General features: G+C 54.7%; 1 protein-coding gene across 1 annotated transcript; it reads left to right on the plus strand.

The window, feature by feature from the left end:
• Window positions 1–276: 276 nt before the first annotated feature.
• Window positions 277–20519, plus strand: RNF121 (ring finger protein 121). The gene is made up of 9 exons (XM_087936870.1): window positions 277–353; window positions 6722–6759; window positions 7449–7590; window positions 9123–9277; window positions 11576–11683; window positions 13346–13466; window positions 15097–15230; window positions 17916–18017; window positions 18710–20519. The coding sequence occupies exons 1-9, from the start codon at window positions 297–299 to the stop codon at window positions 18828–18830; spliced, it is 978 nt and encodes a 325-aa protein (XP_087792996.1). The 5' UTR covers window positions 277–296; the 3' UTR covers window positions 18831–20519.
• Window positions 20520–22308: the final 1789 nt, after the last annotated feature.

Consider the following 22308-nt stretch of genomic DNA (forward strand, 5'->3'; position numbering starts at 1 on the left):
TTCCCTGGGAGCGGCGTCGAAAAAGCGCGGATCCCTTCGAGCGCGGATCCCCTGAGCTGCAGCCTCTTCTTCAGTCCGGTACCCTCAGGCCCCACCCTCGGCGGCCCCTTTCCTGTCAGCTTTTACATGGTTTCGTCCGAAGGGGAACATGGCACTTTTTGGACGGTCCCTGAGGCGCGAAGACAGCCGCCCGCCCTCCAAGGCGGCCTCTGAAAGCGGCGATTGGCCGAGCGGGAACCGAGGGCGTTGATTGGTGGGCGTCGGCGGAAGCGAGTTGGCGGTGAGGCGGGGACAAGATGGCGGTGGTGGAAGTGGAGGTGGTGGGGGCGCCGCTGGAGCCCGGCGCGGACGAGGTGAGTTGCCGGCGGGGAAGCTGCGCGGGGGTCGGTCGGAGAAGGCCGGAAGGGGAGAGCAGGAGAAGGACCGGTCCCCTTTCCCCAACGGCCCTGCAAGGCGGGCCTCTCGCCGACCCCGGTCTCCCTCTCAGCTGGGTAGAGCCTCCAGCGCCAGGGACGGTCTACCTGAGCCAGCAAACGAGCGACTCGCGGGGAAGGCTTTCTCTTAAAGAGGCCCCCGGATCTGGCCCGAGCACCCCTGGAAAAGGCCTTTGGCCTCTCTGGAGCGAGTTGCTCCCCTGGTGGCTGCTCCCAATCAAGACCTCCTGGGCTCTTGTGGCGGGGAGTTCCCCAGTACCGGCTAAGGGATGAAGCTCCCAAGGGTCTAATGTAGTGTCTCTCAGGATTGACAGCTTGAAGAGGGCTGGAATTGGACTGTCAACATTTCCCAGCCCGCAAACTCCAGATTAGGGGCTGCCTGGGCTCTTGTGGCAGGGAGTCCCACAGTCCCTTCCAAGGGATAATACTGCCAAAGGTCTCTTGCAATGTTTCTCAAGCTTGACTGCTTGAAGAGGGCTGGACTTCGATTCCCAGCATTCCCCAGCCAGCAAAGCTGCCCCAATCCTGACTTCATGGGCTCTTGTGGCGGGGAGTCCCACAGTCCCTTCCAAGGGATGATATTGCCAAGGGTCTATTGCAATGTCTCTCAAGTTTGACTGCTTGAAGAGGCCTGGACTTTGGCTCCCAGCATTCCCCAGCCAGCAAAGCTGTCCCAATCCTCAAGCTGGCTGGGGAATGCTGGGAGTCCAGCCCTCTTCAAGCTATCAAAGCTTGAGAAATCCTGTCCTTGTGTGATTCTCACTCGGTACCACCTGTGCATTCCCATCTGCCGGCACTCCTTCCTTCCCTGCCACGCTTCAATTAAGTTTCCCAGCCTGGCCTGAAGCTCTAATGGGGGCAGGAGCTCAAGGAAGGATGCTGAGGATTGGTCGTAACCCCGGTTCTCCTTTCCGGCTTTCCGGGGCGCTCCTCTCCTCCCTCCCCTCCCCTCCCTCAGCCACCTGGAATCGCCCATCCGGCCGACAGGCAGCCTATAAATCGAACCACAAATTTAAAAAAATGTGGGTCCCCAAAGATCATGTAGGGTGACATTGCTGCTTCTTCATTTCTCCCGCCTTTTTAAAAGATGCGACAGGGATGACGGAGTCTGAGCAAGCCTTAAGTTTCAGGGGTTGCACTTGTCAGCCAGATCTAGGTGGCCCTCGACTTACGACCACGACTGAGCCCCAGATTTCTGTGGCTAAACGAGACAGTTGTTAACTGAGTTTGGCCCCTTTTTAACGGCGTTTCTTGCTACAGCTGTTAAGCGGATCAGTGCAGTTAAGTTAGCAACATGGAGTGAGAACTGTGAGAAGAATTAACCAGTGTGAGAGAGTTGAAGGCTGTTTGGAAAGTGAAGCAGTATTTGCTGTGTGAGCAAGAAGAAGACAGCAAGGAGCCTGGGGTGTGGCTTAGCTCAACTGTTGTGTACTAAAGCTGCTTGGTGCTGTGAAACTAAAACTCTCCTCTCCTCTGCTTGTGTTTTGCATTTGGAGATGGGGAGGGGGATTAGAACTACTTAGCGTAATAATATAGGAAATACTCTAAATGCTCTGAGGGTCATTTGGAAAAATCCTTTCTTAGCGAGCCCCGAGAAGCCAAGAGGAAGATACAGGCCGAATTTCAAGTTTGTAGGCTTTACTGTTCTGGAGATTTTTTGATGATGCATGAGTGGCATTTTGACTTTATACATATATATATATATAAACTTGCATGCTGCCCATCTCACCTAATTAGAAGAAGGAAGCAATGGAAGGTGAAATAACAGGTGGACAGAGGTCCTGTCATGCCAGGGGTGGGGCGACTATGACAACTTTACAACCTGTGGACTTCAACTCCCAGAATTCCCGAGGCAGCCATGATAGCATCGTCCAATACTTGAAGGGCTGTCGCAGGGAAGGTTTCTCCTCCAAAGCTCCTGAAGGCAGGACACGAAGTACACAGGTGGAAGCTGGTCCAGGAGAGAATCAGGTTGGAATGAAGAAGAAACTTCCTAACCGTGAGAAGAATTAACCAGTGGAACTGCCTGCCTCCAGAAGTTGCGGATGCTCCATCACTGGAGGTTTTCAAGAAGAGGCTGGACAGCCATTAGTCTGGAATGATATATAGAGTTTCCCCACTTGAGCAGGGGGTTGGACTAGAAGACCTCCCAGGTCCCTTCCAGCCCTATTTCCAAACACCTGGGAAAACTCTGGGTCTGTTAGGTGGAGCAAATGTTGAAATCCCATGGTTGTGTGGCAATAACTCAGCGTTCTTTCTAGCCTCTCTGGCTGCCTCTGAGAGGAGGAGGAGGAGGAGGAGCAGGTCCACTCTGGTCCCCAGAACCTGCTGAGCCAATGGCTGAGGTGTGCTTTACACACCTTTGTAACCGCGAAAGGCTGACTCACCTACACTCGCCCTTCCTCTCCTGGTTGGAGGGCGCTGACAAAATCCTCCGCCCAGCAACTGCAGCCCCTTGAGAGATCAGCCGTTTTAGAATGACAGGATAACACTGTTGGAAGGGACCCTGGAGGTCCTCTAGTCCAGCCCTCTGCTCAAACAGGAGTCCCTAGACAATTTCAGACAAACGGCTCTCCCATCTCTTCTTAAAAACCTGCAGTTGACGGCAAAGGAGGTTTTGGTTCACTGTGTCACAGCTAAAGTAAGAGCTGAACGAAACAAAATCGCAGGAGTCTCGCTAGTTGGTTGTGTGCTGGCAGCAACCTTTGCGCTATGCTTAGCCAGCTGTTTGGAATCCCGAGGACTGGATGGGGGCAGGTAGCTGGGGCTTATCTCCCAAGCAGGTGAAACTGCAGGTGACAGGTACCTGTTGTTCCTGTCCTCGGGGAAACCCTTGGACTGCCAGTCTTCAACGTCTTTCTGTAAGGATTTTTTTTTCCCCTGTTTGATCTGGGGACTAGTTAACGAACCTGCGAGCTTGGTGGTTTTCTTACAGATCCTTCATTACTCCGCTAGGTAACATCATCAGTGCTAGTGTGAGGACCCAGGGCGGGATGCAGAAATAACAAGGTCACCAAAATAGGTGATGTCCCTTTAATTCCTTCAACTTATCATTCACTGGAGAAAAAAACTCCCCCACAAACAGTTGCGAAAAGTAAGAAATCCCGTTCGAACTCAAAATACCTATACATTATAAATAGAAAAAACAACAACACAAACCACATGGAAGCAATTTAGGAGACCAGGCAGGGTCAGGGCTTGAAGGCGTCCGCAGATATTGAAATACACACACTGGGAAGGACGTCAGAACTCAGATAAGAACCAAAAGACTAGAATTATTTCACGCTTTGCTTCCAGCACTGGGCCATGCGCAGTTTGTCCTTTTAAACAGTCCTCCCAGCTGCAGCCCATGAAGGGGATCAGGGCCCCTTCCTTCCCCGTAGACCACGCCATTCACGTTTCTCCATTATCCTCTCCTCCCTGCCTGCCCTAGGATGGAGAGGGGGTAGGCCTGGGTCTTCCTCTGACTGCCCAGCCGGCCTCTGCCCTTCCCCAGCCTCCTCCACCACCTCCGGAGCCATACTCACCCTCTCTGTCGGCTGTTCCTCCTCTCCCTCGGAGTCCGATCCCAACAGGGGCATGACAGCTAGAAGGGGGTGGATTGCAGAGGGAGAGAGGAGTGGAGATATTGGGCGGGGGGGGGGAATCCTTCATGCCCTCTGCACTTGGTTGTTTTCTTGCAGACGTCTCATGACCCAGCTAGGGAACATCTTCAGCGCTGAGGGAGGTTAGCGATTTGGATCACAAACTTCCACAAGAAAAGCCACCACGTTCAGAGAGCACCAAGAACTCCACAATCCTCCTCCTCCTCCCCCCTCTCCGCAAACCCCGATCCCCTTCTAGCACTGATGACGTTATCTAGCTGGGTCATGAAACGTCTGCGCAAGAAAACCCCCACCAAGCTCAGAGACTCCACACAGAAGTCGGTTTGTCAGCAAGTCCCCATTTCCATCCCCCCCTATCCTGTCAGAGCTGAAGAAGCTTCTTGGATGAGAAGCGAAACGTCTTCAAAGAAACAGTCCGGTTGCTTCCTTTGGGACAACCGAGGACGGAGAATCTCTACAGATTCCCAGTTCAAACTGAAAAAAATAATTGGTGCAGAAGTTGGAAATTGTCCTCCTGGAGTCCCAAAAGTTTCCCACAGTTCAACCGCAGGTCGGAATATTCTGTCCGTCAGCGACCTTCTCTGTCCCAAAGAATTGCCTGCCCCTTTTCAGTCCAGCTTCCCTCTGTTGTTGTTGTGCCTGTACATGCCATTGGTGTGCTGTTGTCAGCCATCACAAATCAGGGAGCGAGGAAGAAACCTGGCAGGTCCCACCATTTTGCTCCTGTACTCTTCAAGGCGGAGAGCGCAGCAGAAGAGACGTGTGTGCGCTGCCTCAACATGCTTCCTAAGAAGATGCCATTGTGTTAAAAAAGGTGTCCATTTGTTCCAGATGTGAACTGTTGGCCCCCCACCGTGGGAGGGACATGAAAGGCCGTTCTGTCTGTGATCCGGGCCCTCCACCTGCTGGCAACCTGTGTTGTGGCCCGCTGATGGCGCTGGCAGCCGAGGTGGACAGCAGTGAGGAGGTTGGGGAGGAGCCTGGAGGCTGAGGAAGGCCCGGACGCGGAGGGCTCTGCATCCGAGGCAGAGATGGGGCCAGGGCAGGCTGGCATCATCAGCTGCCTTTGGGCTCGAGGCGGGGGAGCTTCTGGAAGCGGTTCCCAGCCTGCGCATGCGCAGAGCTGCCAAAAGGAAGGAGCAATGAAGAACGCGGGGTCTGTGTGGGAGCAAGGCCACGGGTAGACGATGAATGGCCCCTCCCACCCGGATTCAAAGAGGAGGGGGCTTTTGCAGAAAACAACTCCTGCGTTCCTTCGTTCCAGCCCTTCCCTGTCAGCACTGAGTGTGGAACTATTTACCAGGCAGGGTTCCAGGATCGATAAAGGTCTGAGCTGATGGGGAGACCTTCGCAAGGCCGTTGGCCAAGCCGTTGGCTGAATGCGGATGCACTAAATTCACATTCATTTCATCAAAGAGGGTTTTGCTGGGACTCACAATTGACTCTTTCCGAGGAGACCTAGGGCAGAACAACCTGCTCCGTCTTCCAGCCATGTGTTAGGATAGTCGTAAACTTCCACACACACACACACCTGTTGGTCAGCCATCATTCAGAACAGGTGAGCCTGTCTGGCTTTGGAGCGAAACGCCGACCAGCCTTCTTTTTCGGAGGAGGTGGAAATTGTTGAAGTAATTCCCCATTAGGAGAATGAGCGCATACAGGGAGACGTATTTGAGAGGAGTGTTGGAATAATACACACACAGCACACAGATACACTGTACAGTAAATGTAGGTTTTTACTTTCAGAAAGGTTTAAGCAAAGTCCAAAATAGGCAGTCCAAAAGTCATTCACAGGTAAATCAGTCAGTTTTTCAATCCAGGTATAATCCAAATATGAAAGTCCAGTGTCAAAAAACAGTTCAGTATCAGACTTACATTAAATCCAGTAATATCAGTCAATTAGAAGAAATGGAGGAACGGCAATACTTTCCAACAGAAGGAAACAGAGACTCACTCAGACACACACTCTTCTGAGACTAAGACTAAAACAATCCAGGTTTCTGGCTCCATCTTATGGCCGTTTGAGTAACCACACCCAACTGCAGTTTTTAGCATGTTCTTAAAGAGACAGTATTAAAATGTCTATCCTGGTTTATATATTTCTAACCCAAATACCTGTTAGGTGACTTATATTCCTAACAGGTGGCCTTCCCAGGACCTTGGGGGCTTAGCGGCTTCTCCCTTCGGCCTCCCCCTGTGCTGGGCCTGTTCTCCAGGGGCCAAAAGTGGGGCTCTGGGGCTGGGGAGAAGGAGAGCCGGCTGGCAGGGGCGGGTGGGGCCTGCGCAGGCCAGGAATGCCACCTCACAATGGGGAGGGAATGTCCGCCCTGGGGCAGCTCTCGCATCGGAAGGAAGGGGTTGGAAGGCTGCTCAGAGGAGAGCCAGAGCACACGCTCCCTCGGGTTGCTGGGATGGCTACCCTGCAGGTGAGCGACGTTCACAGCTATCCCAACACCCACAGCACCCCATTAAGCGCACGCACACACACACACCCTGTGGCAGTTCTGGGCCTGCCTTGTTCCGGGATGGTCACCCGGTAGCCCGTCTCCGTTCCTGAACCCTTGGCTTACCCGAAGGGGGTTCTGGTCTGGGAGATGCCCTTTGCTGAGGCAGCGGGGCCTCCTCCCTCCCTCCCTCCCTGGGGCGCAGCTGCTCACTCTCTGCCTCTGGCCTTCTCCGCAGGTTGACCTCTCACACCTGGACCCGGATGAGAGATGGAGGTGAGTTCAGGTGGGCAGCTGCCCCCTGTGGGGAAGGGGGAGTGAGCTCATCCCGCAAGATCCACCTCCAGCGGGCTGCTGATATACCTCTGCTTGCTTATGGGGCTGGGATAGATGGCCTCGTGGGTGCCCCTACCCCTGTGCTGGGGCCGCACTACTCAGCCTGTGGATTATCTGGGGCTGGAAGAGCTGCCTTCCGTTCCCTGCTTTCTGGGCTCAAGGAAGGTTGGCTGAGGTCCTTTGCTTCCCAGACTGCCTGCCTGCCTATCTGTGTGTGTGTGTGTGTGTGTGTGTGTGTGTGTGTGTGTGTGTTTTCTCTCTCTCTCTCTCTTTTTCTCTCTTTCTAAGCTGCCCTTCTCCCTCAGAGAGGGACTCTGGGTAGTGTGCAATATCATCCACATGTAAACAATGGATAAAAAACACCAAAGCTTTAAAATCAACTTCAGATTTTAAGAAAATTAAAATGACAACATTTCATTGTCCAGTCCCACGCTGTCTGCTTGCGTGGTTCTGAATCTTTGGCAGTCCCGAGGCAGCCTGGTGTCTTTAGAGACCTCTGTGTATGTGTGTGCATGTGTGTGCTACGCCGCCAGGCGGAAGCTTGGCCCAATGCGGCCTTGGGAGGCTTTGGAAGCGGCCAGGGGCCTCCGCTGTGCGAGAGGCTGACCAGCCGGGCTCTCCTTTCCCAGGATCGAGCATGCGCGGATGCACGCCAAGCACCGGGGCCACGAGGCCATGCACGCCGAGATGGTCCTCATCCTGATCGCCACGTTGGTCGTCGCCCAGCTGCTCCTGGTGCAGTGGAAACAGAGGCATCCCCGTTCCTACAATGTAAGGCGGCTCCCTCCGGAAAGGGGCCAGGAAAAAGAGGGCCTTGGTAGCCCAGGGAGGACGGGAGGGGTCCGTGGTGCTCTCTGGGCTGGGTGGTTTTGCAGACCTTTCAGGACCCAACTAGGGAACACCATCAGTGCTAGGAGAGAGGGAGGTTTGCAAGAGTGGAGGAGGATTGTAGGGTCCCTGGTGCTCTCTGAGCTTGGTTTCCTTGCAGAAGTTTTGTTGAGGTAATTCCCCGTTAGGAGAATGAGCGCATACAGGGAGACGTATTTGAGAGGAGGGTTTGAATAATACACACACAGCACACAGATACACTGTACACTAAATGTAGGTTTTTCCTTCCAGAAAGTTTTAAGCAAAGTTCAAACACAGTCCAAAGTCATTCACAGGTAAGATCAGTCAGTTTTTAGTCCAGGAATAATCCAATAACAAAGTCCAGGATCAAAAACAGTTCAGTAACAGACTTACATCAAATCCAAGAATAACAGTCATTAGAAGGAACGGCAAAACTCTCCAACAGAAGGAAATAGAGACTCACTGAGACTAAGACTAAGACAACCCAGGTTTCTGGCTCCATCTTATGGCCATTTGAGAAACCACACCCAATTACAGTTTTGCTTTTTCTTAAAGATACAGTATTAAAATGTCTATCCTGGTTTATATCTATTTCTAACCCAAATAGTTGTTAGGTGACTCATATTCCTAACAAGTTTCATGACCCCACTAGGAAACATTATCAGTGCTAGAAGGGAGGAAGGTTTGCAAGAGAGGAGGAGGAGGAGGAGGACCACAGTGGGGTCCTTGGTGCTCTCTGAGCTTGGCTGTTTTCTTGCAGAGGTTTCATGACCCAACTAGGGAACCTCATCAGTGCTGAAAGGAGGTGCAGTTTGCGGGGGAGCAAGAGGACTGTGAGGTCCTCTAACAAGCAAGTTATCTGAATATAAACCAAGAGCACTGATGATGGTACGTAGTTGGGTCATGAGACGTCTGCAAAAAACCCCACCAAGCTCAAGAAAGCACCAAGGACCCTACAGTTCTCCCCTCCCCTTTCTGATCCTCTTTCTCCATGAAATGTCAGTGAGGAAACACTCCAGGTCAGAGAGCCCCAGGGACCCCACAGCGTCCCCACCCACCCCCGGGTAGAATGCTTTCCTTTGGGTTCCTGCTGAATTGAACCCACGGCCTGAATAGTCAGCCTTGAAGGTCGTTCGGATGCTGGGCTGTACTGGTCTGCCAGCTGCTTAGCCAGGGTGAACCTCCAGCTCCTTCGCTAGAATTCCTTTAAGGCAGAGGTCCCCAAAGTTGGTGACTCTAAGATGTGTGGACTCCAACTCCCATAATGCTCTGGGAGTTGAAGACCACACGTCTTAAAGTCTCCAAGTTTGGAGACTTCTGCTTTAAGGGTTGTCTGAACACTTCTGGGAAGGAAGGGAGAAACGATCGATCGCGTGTTGAGAGGCAGCTCCCCCCGCCAGGGGGATTTCGAGCTGCCTCCCCTCCCCTAAACCTCCCCCGACCTCTCATTGCAGATGGTGACCCTCTTCCAGATGTGGGTCGTCCCCCTCTACTTCACGGTGAAGCTGCACTGGTGGCGATTCCTGGGCATCTGGGTTTTCTTCTCGGCCATCACAGCTTTCGTCACCTTCCGGGCCACTCGGAAGCCCCTGGTCCAGACCACGCCCAGGTGAGCCATAGCCGGGGCCCGGCTCCTGTTGGGGCCCCTGGGGGTGGGCAGAGGTCTTTGGACGCCGGTGAGGCTTCCACAGACGGGGCTGGTGACACCTGAGCCTTTTTCCTCTCTTGACTTGGGATAATTTGGTGCTTTTAATTATGCTCCTTTGGCCAGATGCTGTCAGGACTCCGACACGCATCTCTACTCAAATCATAACCTCAGCTGCAATCTCTCAGAGTAAAAAAGATTGATTGATTAGGAGTGACCATGTTGGAGTTAACTGGGTGCAGCCAACCCTAAAACACATCATTCATTTCTCCCTTGACCCTGGCCTTCCCTCCACCCCACCCCCTGGATGTATATTCTCCAATGGGACACATCCATAGCCAGGAGTCACCAATCAGGCTCTCCAGTAATAATCTTGTGCACCAACAGCTTCGGCTGCCTAGCAGTTATCTGAAGCATTTAAGGAATGCACTGCTTCTGCCCCCCCTCCCTTTCTGATGGCAGCTAAAAAGACCAAAGGAGTTTTTTTTAAGTTGGCTGTCCAACCAGAGTCGATTAAAAAAGGACTACGTGTTTAGCCTAATGGAACACAGGTAGTCCTCGACTTTTGACCAAAATTTCCCATTGTTAAGCAAGACAGTTATCAAGGGAGTTCTCACCCACCCACCATTTTATGACCTTTTTTTCCCGCAGTCGTTAAGTGAATCCCTCCTGTTGTTAAGTTAGTGACCCAGTTGTTAAATGAATCCTGGCTTCCCTGTCAATTTTGCTTGAGGTCGCAAAAAGGGGAATTGCGTAACCCAGGGACCCCGCAACCATCCGAGACAATGGCCCAGCGCCTGAATTTTGATCCCATGGCCACATTGCTCAGGGGCTCAGTTCCGCCTACCACCCCAGCACAAACAGGGCCGCTGAAAGAGCGAACGCCACGATCGAACGGTGTTTGCGGTCCTGGGTGTCTTACCAGCCAAAGGATCGGGTTGATTTGCTCCCCTTCGCGGAAGTCGCATAGGATAACGCGGTGCATGATAGCACTGGCTTCAGCCCATTCCAGGTAGTAGCAGCTGCAACGGTCATAAGTGTGAAAAACGGTCACGCCTCACTTTTTCTCAGTGCCGTTGGAATTTCGAACAGTCACTAAATGACCTGTTGTAAGTCGAGGACTACCTGTGATTATGAAATGTGCTAATGCAGGGGTCCCCAAACCTGGCCATTTTAAGGCTTGTGGACTTCCACTCCCAGAAAAGCTGGCTGAGGAATTCTGGGAGTTGAAGTCCACAAGCCTTAAAGTGGCCCAGGTTGGAGACTCCTGACTTAGATGACCCTTCTGGTCTCCTCCAACTCTATCATTCCTGGCTGGCTGGGGAATTCTGGGAGTTGAAGTCCACAGGTCTCAAAGCGGCCCAGGTTGGAGACCCCTGACTTTGATGGCCCTTCTGGTCCATTCCAACTCTATCATTCCTGGCTGGCTGAGGAATTCTGGGAGTTGAAGTCCACAAGCCTTAAAGGGGCCCAGGTTGGGGTCCTCTGGGCTAATGGAATAATGTGGAGGGGGTTTCCGAAAGGGCCAGAATGGTGGGATTTACTGCCGTGGGTGCCGGGGAAGACGGGGGCGTTGTGGTCTGCCTAGGAAGGGGCGTTCCTGCCCACCCGCCCTCGGTTGCTTTCCCTTGTGGCCATGGGGAGGGTGGCTAAACAGAGATGGCCACATAGCAGAACACCAGCCTCTGGGGCTCTCAGGGTATAAATACAAGGGAAGTCCTCAAGTTATCAACATTGGAAGTTACAACAGCAGCCCTGAAAACAGTGACTTACGACCGGTTCTCACACGTACGACTGTTGTGGCCTCCCCATGGTCATGCGATCAGAATTTGGGTGCTTGGCAACTGGTGTGAATTGACAAAGCCAGAATTGCAAAAAAAAAATAAAAAAATTGGTTGGGACTCACATAACTGTCTTACCTAGTGACAGAAAATCTGGTCCCAATTGAGGTGATAATTTGAGGACTAATAAGGAATTCTGTTTTTTTTAAATATATGTTTATTTTATCGGCTTTGGAGACGGCCTGGCTAAGATCCTGAGCTTTACATTGGGGATAAGAATTGGCTTTGAACGCCTCTCTCAAACTCCCTTGTTTGCTGAAAAGGGGCAGCTTTCAACTGACGCCATGGATTTATGTTAATGAGGAAAGCTTTTGCCACGGCGGCCATGCGGGTGGCATTTTCAGGATGGCAAGGAGTGGAAAGAGATCCCGATGTATAGCTCTTGGGTCTGGCATGTTTTTGTCTTGTTCCCTCCAACCAGGTTGGTGTACAAGTGGTTTCTCCTAATATACAAAATCAGCTATGCCACAGGCATCGTGGGCTACATGGCTGTCATGTTCACCCTCTTTGGATTTAATTTATTATTCAGGTGAGAAAAATCCCTCTGGGTGTATTTCTCTCTCTGTCTCTCTTTCTCTGTGTGTCTCTTTCTCTCTTCTCTGTGTTTCTGTCTCTCTCTGTCTCTGTCTCTCTCTGTGTGTTTCTGTTTCTTTGTGTGTGTTTCTGTGTCTCTGTCTCTTTCTCTGTTTCTCTCAGTCTCTGTGTGTGTCTCTCTCTCTTTCTCTGTGTCTCTTTCTCTGCTTCTGTCTCTCTGTCTCTCTTTCTCTGTCTCTCTTTCTCTTTTCTCTGTGTCTCTGTCTCTATCTGTCTCTCTGTCTCTCTCTTTCTCTGTGTGTCTCTTTCTCTCTTCTCTGTGTCTCTGTCTCTCTCTGTCTCTCTGTGTGTCTCTCCTTTTCTCTGTGTCTCTTTCTCTGTTTCTATCTCTGTCTCTTTGTGTTTCCTTCTGTCTCTCTCTTTCTCTGTGTGTCTCTGTCTCTCTCTGTGTTTCTGTATGTCTCTCTCTGTCTCTGTCTCTTTCTCTGTGTCTCTCTCTGTCTCTCTCTGTCTCTTTGTCTGTGTGTGTCTCTCTCTTTCTTTGTGTCTCTTTCTCTGTTTCTGTCTCTCTGTGTCTTTCTCTTTCTGTGTGTCTCTCTGTGTGTCTCTTTCTGTCTCTCTCTGTCTCTGTCTGTCTCTCTGTCTCTGTCTCTCTCTTTCTCTGTGTCTCTTTCTCTGTTTCTCTGTCTCTCTTTCTCTGTCTCTCTTTCTCTTTTCTCTGTGTTTCTGTCTCTGTCTGTCTCTCTGTCTCTCTCTTTCTCTGTGTGTCTCTGTCTCTCTCTTTCTCTGTGTCTCTTTCTCTTTCTCTGTCTCTCTTTCTCTTTTCTCTGTGTTTCTGTCTCTGTCTGTCTCTCTGTCTCTCTCTTTCTCTGTGTGTCTCTGTCTCTCTCTGTGTGTTTCTGTATGTCTGTCTCTGTCTCTTTCTCTGTTTCTGTATGTCTCTGTCTCTTTCTCTGTGTTTCTCTCTGTCTCTTTCTCTGTGTGTTTCTGTGTCTCTCTCTGTCTCTCTCTGTCTCTTTGTCTGTCTGTGTGTGTCTGTCTCTCTCTTTCTCTGTGTGTCTCTTTCTGTCTCTGTCTCTCTGTCTCTGTCTGTCTCTCTCTCTCTCTCTCTCTCACACACACACATACACATACAAACACCTGTAGTTCAAATTGGTGAGGCAGGGGGAGAAGGAGGACTGTGAGGTCCCCGGTGCTCTCTGAGCCTGTTTCCTCGCAGACGTTTCATTACCAAACTAGGGAACCTCATCAGTGCTAGAAGGGAGAGGGGGAGGGGGAGGACGGTGGGGTCCCTGGTGCTCTCTGGGCTGGGTTGTTTTCCCACATACATTTTGTTACTCAAACTAGGTAACCTCATCAGTGCAAGTGCTAAGGTAATAGTTATCATTTGCACCATGAACAATTGGGGCCCGTCTAGAGGACCCCTGAGCCCCCAAGGGCAGCTCAGGCCAGTCCTGAGGTCCTTGTGGCCGACTAGCCCGAGCACCAGGCACGGCTCCTTAGAAGCCCTGGGTTCGAAGCCTCGTCTAACCCCGGCTTGGAAGCTGCCCTCCCGGCTCAGGCGTCGAGGTCTGACCGGCTGCCTCCCTGCCTGGGTTGGGGTCCCTTCCGTGGCCCCCACGGAGTTCTCTAAAGTCTCCCCCCCCCTTCATGGCAGAATCCAACCGGAAGACGGCATGGATTTCGGGATCTCCCTCCTGTTCTACGGCCTCTACTACGGGGTCCTGGAGCGGGACTTTGCGGAAATGTGTGCGGACTACATGGCCTCCACCATCGGGGTAAGAGCCTCCAAGGGGCGGCCTGGGCTGGGCCTGGTCCCAGGGAGGGCTGGGGAGGGGTCCTGGCCTTCCCTGCCCCCTTGAGACCCTCCCCCCCCTGCCCTGCCTGCCTCCCCCACCAGCCAGGCCTCCTCCTGCTGCCCCCTTTGGCCCCACACGGCCCTCCCTCCAGATGTGCCTGGCCCCGGAACGGCTGGCTGGGGGTCCCCTCCGTCGTTTCCTGGAGGGAGGGGGGGCTTTCTCCCCCACCCCCCACCCCCAGGGTGGCTTCCTTCCTTCCACCCCCTTCTAAGTCAGTGCGTCTGGAGCTTGGGCGCCTGGTGGACCCCAACTCCCAGGACTCCCCAGCCGGCTCTGAGGAAGAAGGAAAAGGAAGGAAGGAAGGAAGGAAGGAAGGAAGGAAGGAAGGAAGGAAGGAAGGAAGGAAGGAGAGACGAAGAAGGAACCAAGGCGAGGAGAAAGGCAGGGAAGGAGGAGAGGAGAGGAAGGTGAAGGGAGGGATGGAAGGAAGGAGAGAAAGTGCGAGGGAGGAAGTAATAAAAAATGGAAGCTAGGAAGAAGGGAAAGAAAAGGAAAAAGGAAAGGAAAGAAAGAAAAAAGGAAGGAAAGAATAAAAGAAAAAGAAAGAAAAAGGAAAGCAAAAAGGAAGGAAAGAATGGTAGAAAAGAAAGATGAAAGAAAGAAAGAAGGAAAGAAGGAAGGAAGGAAAGAATAAAGAAAAAGAAAGAAGGAAGGAAAGAATGATAGAAAAGAAAGAAAGGAAGGAAGGAAAGAATGAAAGAAAAGGGAAGGAAAGAATGAAAGAAAAAAAAAAGGAAGGAAATGAAAAAGAAAAAAGGAAGGAAAGAATAAAAGAAAGAAAAGGAAAGAAAAAGGAAGGAAAGAATGATAGAAAAAGGAAGGAAGGAAGGAAGGAAAGAATGAAAGAAAAAGAAAAAAGGAAGGAAAGAATTAATGAAAGAAAAAGGAAGGAAGGAAAGAATGAAAGAAAAAGAAAAAGGAAGGAAAGAATGAATGAAAGAAAAAAAAGAATGAAATAATGAAAGAAAGAAGGAAGGAAAGAATAAAAGAAAAAGAAAGAAAAAGGAAAAAAAAAAGGAAGGAAAGAATGATAGAAAAAGAAAGAAAGAAAGAAAGAAAGGAAAGAATAAAAGAAAAAGAAAGAAAAAGGAAAGAAAAAAGGAAGGAAAGAATGATAGAAAAAGAAAGAAAGAAGGAAAGAAAGAAAGAGGGAAGGAAAGAGAAAGAAAAGGAAGTCCAGCCGTCTTGAAGGGCCTGAGGTGGAGAAACTTCTAAGGAGCGCAGAGGGGCTTTGCCCACTAGGTGGCACTCTTCCTCCTCCTCCTCCTCCATGGGGGGGCCAAGCCCGCCCGGGACCTTTGGGGCAGTGCCGGGAGGGGCCTGGCATCATGGGTGGGGGGCCGGTGGGGGGGGGAGACTTTAAAGCCATGGGGTCCCTTCCGGGCCTCGGGGCAGGGGTCTCCAACCGGGGCCCCTTCCCGCCTGGCGGAGTCGAAGGGGGGAGAGAGGGGGGGCAGAGGGAGGGACCCCAAGGGGTGGAGGGGCATTCTCTCCCCCCGCTCAGCCTGGCCTCTCTCTCTCTCTCTCTCTCTCTCCCGGGGGTCCCCAGTTCTACAGCGCCTCCGGCATGCCCACCAAGCACCTCTCGGACAGCGTCTGCGCCGTCTGCGGGCAGCAGATCTTCGTGGACGTGAACGAGGAGGGCATCATCGAGAACACCTACCGGCTCTCCTGCAACCACGTGTATCCTTCCCGGGGGCGGGGGTCTCGAGGGGGAGGAGCTTCTGGGTCGCACACACACACACACACACACACACAGAGGCCCCCCACGGCCACGCGGTCTGGATTCAGGCCACCAACTCACCCTTACGACGGTTCCAGCGTCCCTGGGGAGGGGGGGTGTCCCACAATCCCCTTTGGGGACCGGCCGAGTCAAAGGGGGAAGCCGGATTTGACTTCACAGGCTTAACGGCAGTGGGTTTCACTTAACGACGGTGGCGAGCAAGGTCGTCCAATGGGTCGAAGCTCCCTCAGCCCGACCGCCTTGCTTAGCAGCGGCAAGTTTGGATGCCGCCATGGCTGTCGGTGTGTGGAGAAGCCAGCCTTGCGTCCCTTTTTTTCCGTCCCACGGACTCTTCGGTCACTAAACGAGCAGTTGTGAGTCGCGGACTGCCTGCTATTCTGAGCAGCCCCTCGGAGGCCACTCTGGGTCCCCCCAGCACCCCTCAAAGGCTCTCCCCTGAGTCAGCTCTTGGGGGAGGGATGGCTGAGCCCCTCCCCACCCAGAGCAAGCAGATCTCCTCCCCCGGCCCCTGGGCAAGCGTGGCCCCGGAGGGCCCTGCAGGGGGCTTCCTCCGTGGGGCAGGCGGGTCCGTGGGCCCCATGACGGTGTCCCCTCCTCCTGTCGCGTGACCCCCCCGTGTAGAGTCTGGTGGGAAACTCCCTCCCCCTCAGGGACCGTCGGGGGAAACCCGGGCCGTGACTCAGCCACCCTCCCCGTCGGGCTTCCCTCCAAAGGGGAGGGAGGGGTCTCCTCTGGGCCAAAAGGCAGGTGACTCACCCCCCCAAAAGGGGAACCCCGGGCGGAGGGAACCCGAAGGAAGACCGCCCCGTCCCTAAGGGAGGAGCCGGGGGCCGGAGTCCTCGAGATACGGCCACCGTCCAGCCCAGCATTCCCATGGCTGAGCCAGGCAGCCGGCTGAGTTTCGCCCTACTTTAGGACCTTCCTTCCCGTCGTCGTGAAGGGAATCCCTGACCTTCTTAAAAGTAGGAAGGCGGTCGCTAAGTGAACCCGGCTTCCCCATTGAACTTGGCCGGCCGGAAGGTTTGCCAGAGAGAAAAGCTGCCACCGTCACAAGTCTGGATTTGGGACGCATGACCATGGCCACTAAGTGGACCGTCGTTAAGCCGTGGACTGCGTAAGGCTCTGAGCTGCCCCGAGAGGATGGGGCTTGGGGTCATTCCAGCCTGACCCCCACCCAGGCAGGCGATGGTTGGGGGAAGGGGAGTCTGCCTCTGCCCGGGGGTCACCTCCAGGCCCCGGACGCCCCCTGCGCTGCCCCTCCATCCCGGGGATAGGCTGCCCAGGCGCAGGGGAGGGAGGGGCACGTGGGGAAGGGGGAGGAGCAGCCTGGATTCCATGGGAACCTCCGAGCGGAGGGAAGCACCTGTCCTCCCCTTCCCCCAGGCCCCAGGGTTCCCCCCTCCCTCCCCTGGGGGGGGTTGTGTCACTGCAGGGCCCCGCCCTGTGATTCATGCGCCTGTGGCAGAGACGTCACGCCCACGCAGACGTGGCAGCCGGCACAGCTCCCTTCCGGGGCGCCTCCTCTTCAGCCCCCCAGCTCTTCCTCTTCCTTGTGGGGGGAGTCAAATCTATAAGACACACACACACACACCCCACACCCAGGGGAGATCCTGAGCTGGGTGGGGGAGAGTCTGGGCCTGGCTAGAACCGGTTCTCCTGGTCAGGATGCCCTTGGCAGAGGTGCCTCCGGGGGTGGGGGGAGGAGGTTGGGTTGGGCCCAGGCCCACTTCCTCCTTCATGAGGGGGTCTTGTGGGGTCTCTGGGCTGCGTCGCTTTCCTTGCAGACGTTGCGTGACCCAACTAGGGGACGTTGTCAGGGCTAGAAGGGAGGCGGGTTTGCGGGAGAGAGAGAGGAGAGGAAGAAGACGAGGAGAAGAGGAAGAGGAGGACTTGGGGTCCTTGGGGGTCTCGGAGCTGGATTCTTGCAGATTGACCCAACTAGGGGACGCATCAGGGCTAGAAGGGAGGCGGTTTGCGGGAGAGAGAGAGGAGAGGAGGAAGAGGAGGAAAAGACGAGGAGAAGAGGAAGAGGAGGACTTGGGGTCCCTGGGGGTCTCGGAGCTGGATTCTTGCAGACGTTTCGGGACCCAACTAGGGAACGTCATCAGGGCTCACAGTAAGGATGTTACCAGGAGCATCGATGAGGTTCCCTAGTTGGGTCACAAAACGTCTGCAAGAATCCAGCTCGAGACCCCCAAGGACCCCACAGTTGTCGTCCTCCTCCTCCCAAACCCTCCTCTCTTCCATCACTGATGACGTTTCCTAGTTGGGTCCTGAGACGCCTGCAAGAAAACAACCAAGCTCAGAGAGCACCCAGGACCCCACAGTCCTCCTCCTCCTCCTCCCTCCTCCTCCTCCCTCCTCCTCCTCCTCCTCCTCCTCCCTCCTCCCCCTCCTCCTCCTCCTCTTCCTCCTCCTCCTCCTCCTCTCCACACCCCCCCACTGATGGAGCTCCCTAGCTGGGTGCCGAGAGGTCTGCAAGGAACGAACCCAGCTGGGCCAGCGCCAGGGTCCCCCAGTTTCCACGCTGGGCTCCAGGTCTGCTTTTCTACCCACTTCCGGGTCCATCCGTCCCCCGTGTTCCACCCCGCCCCCGTTTGCTCCTTGACCGACTGACCGCCCAGCTTCCACGAGTTCTGCATCCGGGGCTGGTGCATTGTGGGGAAGAAGCAGACGTGTCCGTACTGCAAGGAGAAAGTGGACCTCAAGCGGATGTTCAGCAACCCGTATCCTTCCTCTCTCGCCATTCGGACAACCCCCCACCCCCCCGAGGGCTGGACTAGATGCTCTCCGTGCCCCTCCCCAGTTCTCTCACTCTCTCTCTCTTGCTGGCTTTGAGTCTGGCAGCTCAGTCGTTCCCATTCCCCCCCGCCGATAGTCTCCCCCCACAACAGCCTCCACTCCCAACAGTTTCCACGCAGGCCGGCCCCCCGTTTTCCCGCGGCCGTCCTGCCTCTGCAGCCCCAGGGTGGACAAATGACCGCGGAGGAAGGGTGCCTGCTCCGACCCTCATGCAGGGCCTTGGATCCTAGAGCCAGAAGGATTGAGGGGGGGGGTGCTGGCCTGCTGACCCCCCGCTAGCCTTGTGCCTGGGCATTTCACTGGCCCCTTGGCTGGCCCCCGGTTCGAGTCCCGCCACTGGCCTCGGCTCCTGCCAGCCTAGCGGTTCGAAAGCATCTTTGGTGCAAGTAGATAAATGGTCGCCCCTTTCGGTGAGGGGAGAGCCGGGTTCGTGTTGGGCCACCTGCTCCGTGCTGTGCTGGGGTCGTGCCGGCCACGTGACCACGGAAGCGTCTCCTGAGAGCGCCGGCTCAACGGCCTTGAAACCGGCGCCCAGCGGTCAGCCACGAGGAGCAAGTGACCCCCGCGGGACTGACTCCGCCCTTCCTTTTTACTCCGCCTTAACTCCGGCTTGCAGCTGGGAGAGGCCGCACGTGATGTACGGGCAGCTGCTGGACTGGCTGCGCTACCTGGTGGCGTGGCAGCCGGTCATCATTGGACTGGTGCAAGGGATTAACTATGTCCTGGGGCTGGAGTAGCCCCCCCCAGCCCCTCCCCGGGTCCTGCCCCAGAGCCAGGACGCCCCTGGGGAGCCGGGCTCCCGAGCCGGCCGGCCGAGGACGCCTGGGGGCCCCAGGAGGAGCAGCGTCCTCGGCCACTCGACCTCTCAGGACCGCGGCCTCCGGCCGAGCGCTGCTGCGCCACGACCCCCGCCGGACTCTGCGCACGAGCAGCCCCGCCCAGGCCGGCTTCTGCTGCTTGGAGGGCGGGGGGGGGGGAGGTCGTGGCGCCTCCTTTCTTCCTCCGCTCCCTTTTTTTAGCCAGAAAGGAAAGATAAAAAATTCTTTTAACTCCTTTTTATTCCTGACGCAAAAGGAAATGGATCCGACTTTCCCACCCGACTCCGAATTCGCCCCTTTGGTGCCAGGCCTGGTGGCCCCGCCCCCCGTGCCCCCTCCTCTCGGCCGCTCCTGGCGGAGGTGGAGCCGGAGAGCCCCCGCAGGGCAGCGGGGCTCCTGGCCCCATCATCCCCAGCCTCTCTCGGCCGGACCCCGTGCCTGGATCCCCGCTGTTTCCTCCAGGAGGGGCCCCATCCTGGGGGGTCTTTTTTTGGGGGGGGAGGGGGGAGGCCCCTCTGCCTTCTGCACTCGCCTCTTTGGATGCCCCTCGCGAGTCGAACCCGGGACTTTCCTCGCCTGCCCGTTAAGGCCGGTTGAGATGAGAACCAGGGGCGGCTCTTGTCCTTCTGCCCCCGAAAAGAAGCCAGCTGGCCAGGTGGAGCCAACCCTGGGCCGCCTTCACCCCAACCTCGCTGGGAGGTCCACCTGAGGATTGCTGGGTGGCCTCCCATCCTCCCTGCCGTCTGGTGATTCTGAGGGCCTGGCAAAGCAGTGTTTTTGGTTTCGCGGAAGGCGGCCTTGATGCGAGGAAGGAGGGTGAAGCCGGGTGCTGCCTTGGCGCATTTCAGCCCCAGGAGATGAGTGGAAACTGGGGGGGGGGGCAGGTGGCCCTTGACCCAGGGGGAGAAAGAAGGATGCTCCCCCGCTTGGGGACCCCTGCCCAGGCCCCCTCGCACCTGGGCCTGCCTCAGGGAGGTGGGCATTGCCTAGACCCCCTCCCTCCTGGCCCCGGAGGAGGGGAGGCGAGAGGCTGAGGCTGAGGGGGGGGGCTTGCCAGGGATCCCCAGAAGGTCGCCCCCCACCTCCTCCTCCTCCAGCTACCAAAACACCGGGCGCCTCCACAGGGTATGGGTGGGGGTCGAGTTGTGGGGTGCATCTCTGGCTCGCCATCCAGAGGGCAAGGCTGGGGCTCTGCCACTCTGCGGGCCTCACTTTGGGGAGGGGGGCATCAGCCCTGGGGGGTTGCTTTGCAGCCTCTCCCCAATTCCCACCAAACGTGGGGCGATGGCCTCCAGTAGGTCCCCGGGAAAGGGGTGCCCGGATGCAGACGGGGAGGAAGCTGGGATGGTTTGAGGGGGCGAGGGAGGGGGGGGGCTTGGTTATTCCTAGCCGTGGTTGGCATCCTCCAGGTGTGCCCGGTCCCTGAACAGACACACGCAGGTGTCGGTCGGAGCGTCAAAGGCAGACCGGCCCACCTGCGCAACCCACTGCCAACGGGGGACTCTCTGGTGGACAAATCCCTAAAAACCTCAGAGCGCAGATGGATATTTTTTCTCTCTCTCTCCCACCCCCCTTTGAAACAACGTGTAATAAATTCTGCTAAATTGCTTTTTTCCTCTTGTTCTTGCCACGGCCTGGGGGGGTCGGATCATCGCTGGGTTTGGGAAATGGTGGTTCCGTTCCGTTTCTCAACGCCCCCCCCACCCCCCCCAAATGCAGCCAAGAATTAGGAAAAGCGAAGGCGAGAAGGAGACGGGGGGAGAGAGAGGGTCTTTTGGGGGGGGGCGGGGGACGGAGTGCAAATCCGTTTGGGAGGATTTACAGAAGAAACATTTGGGGTCTTTATAGGTCTCGGTTGGAGGGAGGAGGTTGGGGGGGCGGCTTGGACCAGGATTTTTGCAAAGGGGCTGGATTTAAACAGGGGTTTATTTTAATAAACGGGGCGGGGCTGGGGGTTGGTTTTTGATTTCTTTTGTTTTCCCAAATTTTGTTCTATTGTACTTTACTAATTTATTTGATTCTTTTTGTTAGTTTTTATTGTTTTTATTTTTATTTTTCTGTTTTAAATATGGTTTGACATTGTGTAAGCCGCCTCAAGTCGCCATGGGTGAATAGGCAGCAATATATATAAATACATACATACATACATACATACATACAATAGATTTTTAATCAAATGTTTCCCGCTGTCAGCCGCTTTAAGACGCCTGGACCTCAACTGTCAGAGTGGGGAATTCTGGGAGTTGAAGTCCAGGCGTCTTAAAGCGGCTGACATTGAGAAGACACTCATTTTAATCCATGTTGGCCGACTTTACGGAGAGATTTCTCCTGTTTTGCCAGCTCCCAAAGCAAAGTTGAATTGAACTCCGATTCCTCTTGGTTTGAGGCGGTTGCTCTGGCAGCCTTCGGGGCTGATCGTTTCCCTGACTCCAAATACAGCCCCCCACTTCCATACATCGAAGGCGATGCCGGCCAATTTGGGGGAACCCCAGGGGCCGCGGGAGAACTACAGGCTGAAGGAAACCAATGCAAGCTATTGGGGTGCTTAGTGAATAGCCCCCTTGGGTCGGGGGGTGGGGGGACCCGGAGGTGAACATGGGTGGGGAGAAGGAGGGGAGACCCAAAGGGTGGAGAGTTTGGTGGGGGCAACCGTGATTGCCAGATTTCTTTTTGCCGCCCCAAAAAATAAACACACGAAAATTAAAATTGTCTTTGTGTTTCAACAATCCTCTTTAGAGCCCCAGCCTGATCCTTCTGCCTGGACTGTATGTTGAAACAGTCCTTTCTTTCTTTCTTTCTCTTTCTTTTCTTTTCTTTTCTCTTTCTTTCTTTCTTTCTTTCTTTCTTTCTTTCTTTCTTTCTTTCTTTCTTTCTTTCTTTCTGTTCTCAACTTACAACACTTCACTTAGTGACCGAAGTTACAACAGCGCTGAAACTGTGACACTTGGGCGTTTTTCACACAACGGTTGCAGGGTCACCCCAGGGTCACAGGGGCAAAATCCAGGCGCTTGGCAACTGGCTCGTACTTGCAACGGTCTCAGTGTCCCGCGGTCACGTGATTCCCTTTTGCGACCACCTTTGCTTGCAAGCAAGGTCAATGGGAAAGGCAGATTTGCTTCAAAACCAGGTGACTAACTTAATAACGGCAGTGATTCCCTTAACAACTGGCAAGGAAGGTCGTAAAACGAGGCAAAGATCACTTGAGCCAAGGCCGGACTGTGCCCTTCCCGAGTTTCCTCCCCAGCCACGGGAGCCACGTTCCCACTCTCTCGGAATCGGAGTCCGACTGGGGCACAGGACACCCGGAAGGCGCCTGCCTCTCTGCCTGTCTGCACATGAGGAGAACTGGGCCGTCCCAGGAGGAGCCGGGCTGCCCCTTGACTTCCTGAGGTGCCTG

The sequence above is a fragment of the Pseudonaja textilis genome, chromosome 7, assembly GCF_049901715.1.
Source record: "Pseudonaja textilis isolate UNSWEBS1 chromosome 7, rPseTex1.2, whole genome shotgun sequence".
Taxonomy (NCBI): Eukaryota; Metazoa; Chordata; class Lepidosauria; order Squamata; family Elapidae; genus Pseudonaja; species Pseudonaja textilis.

Bases quoted from the DNA above. Each gene is read 5' to 3' on its own strand.
- RNF121 (XM_087936870.1), top strand. From the start codon at position 297: ATGGCGGTGGTGGAAGTGGAGGTGGTGGGGGCGCCGCTGGAGCCCGGC. The intron at 354-6,721 runs GTGAGTTGCCGG...CCTTCTCCGCAG, and splicing joins TGGAGCCCGGCGCGGACGAG to GTTGACCTCTCACACCTGGA. The intron at 13,467-15,096 runs GTAAGAGCCTCC...GGGGGTCCCCAG, and splicing joins ACATGGCCTCCACCATCGGG to TTCTACAGCGCCTCCGGCAT.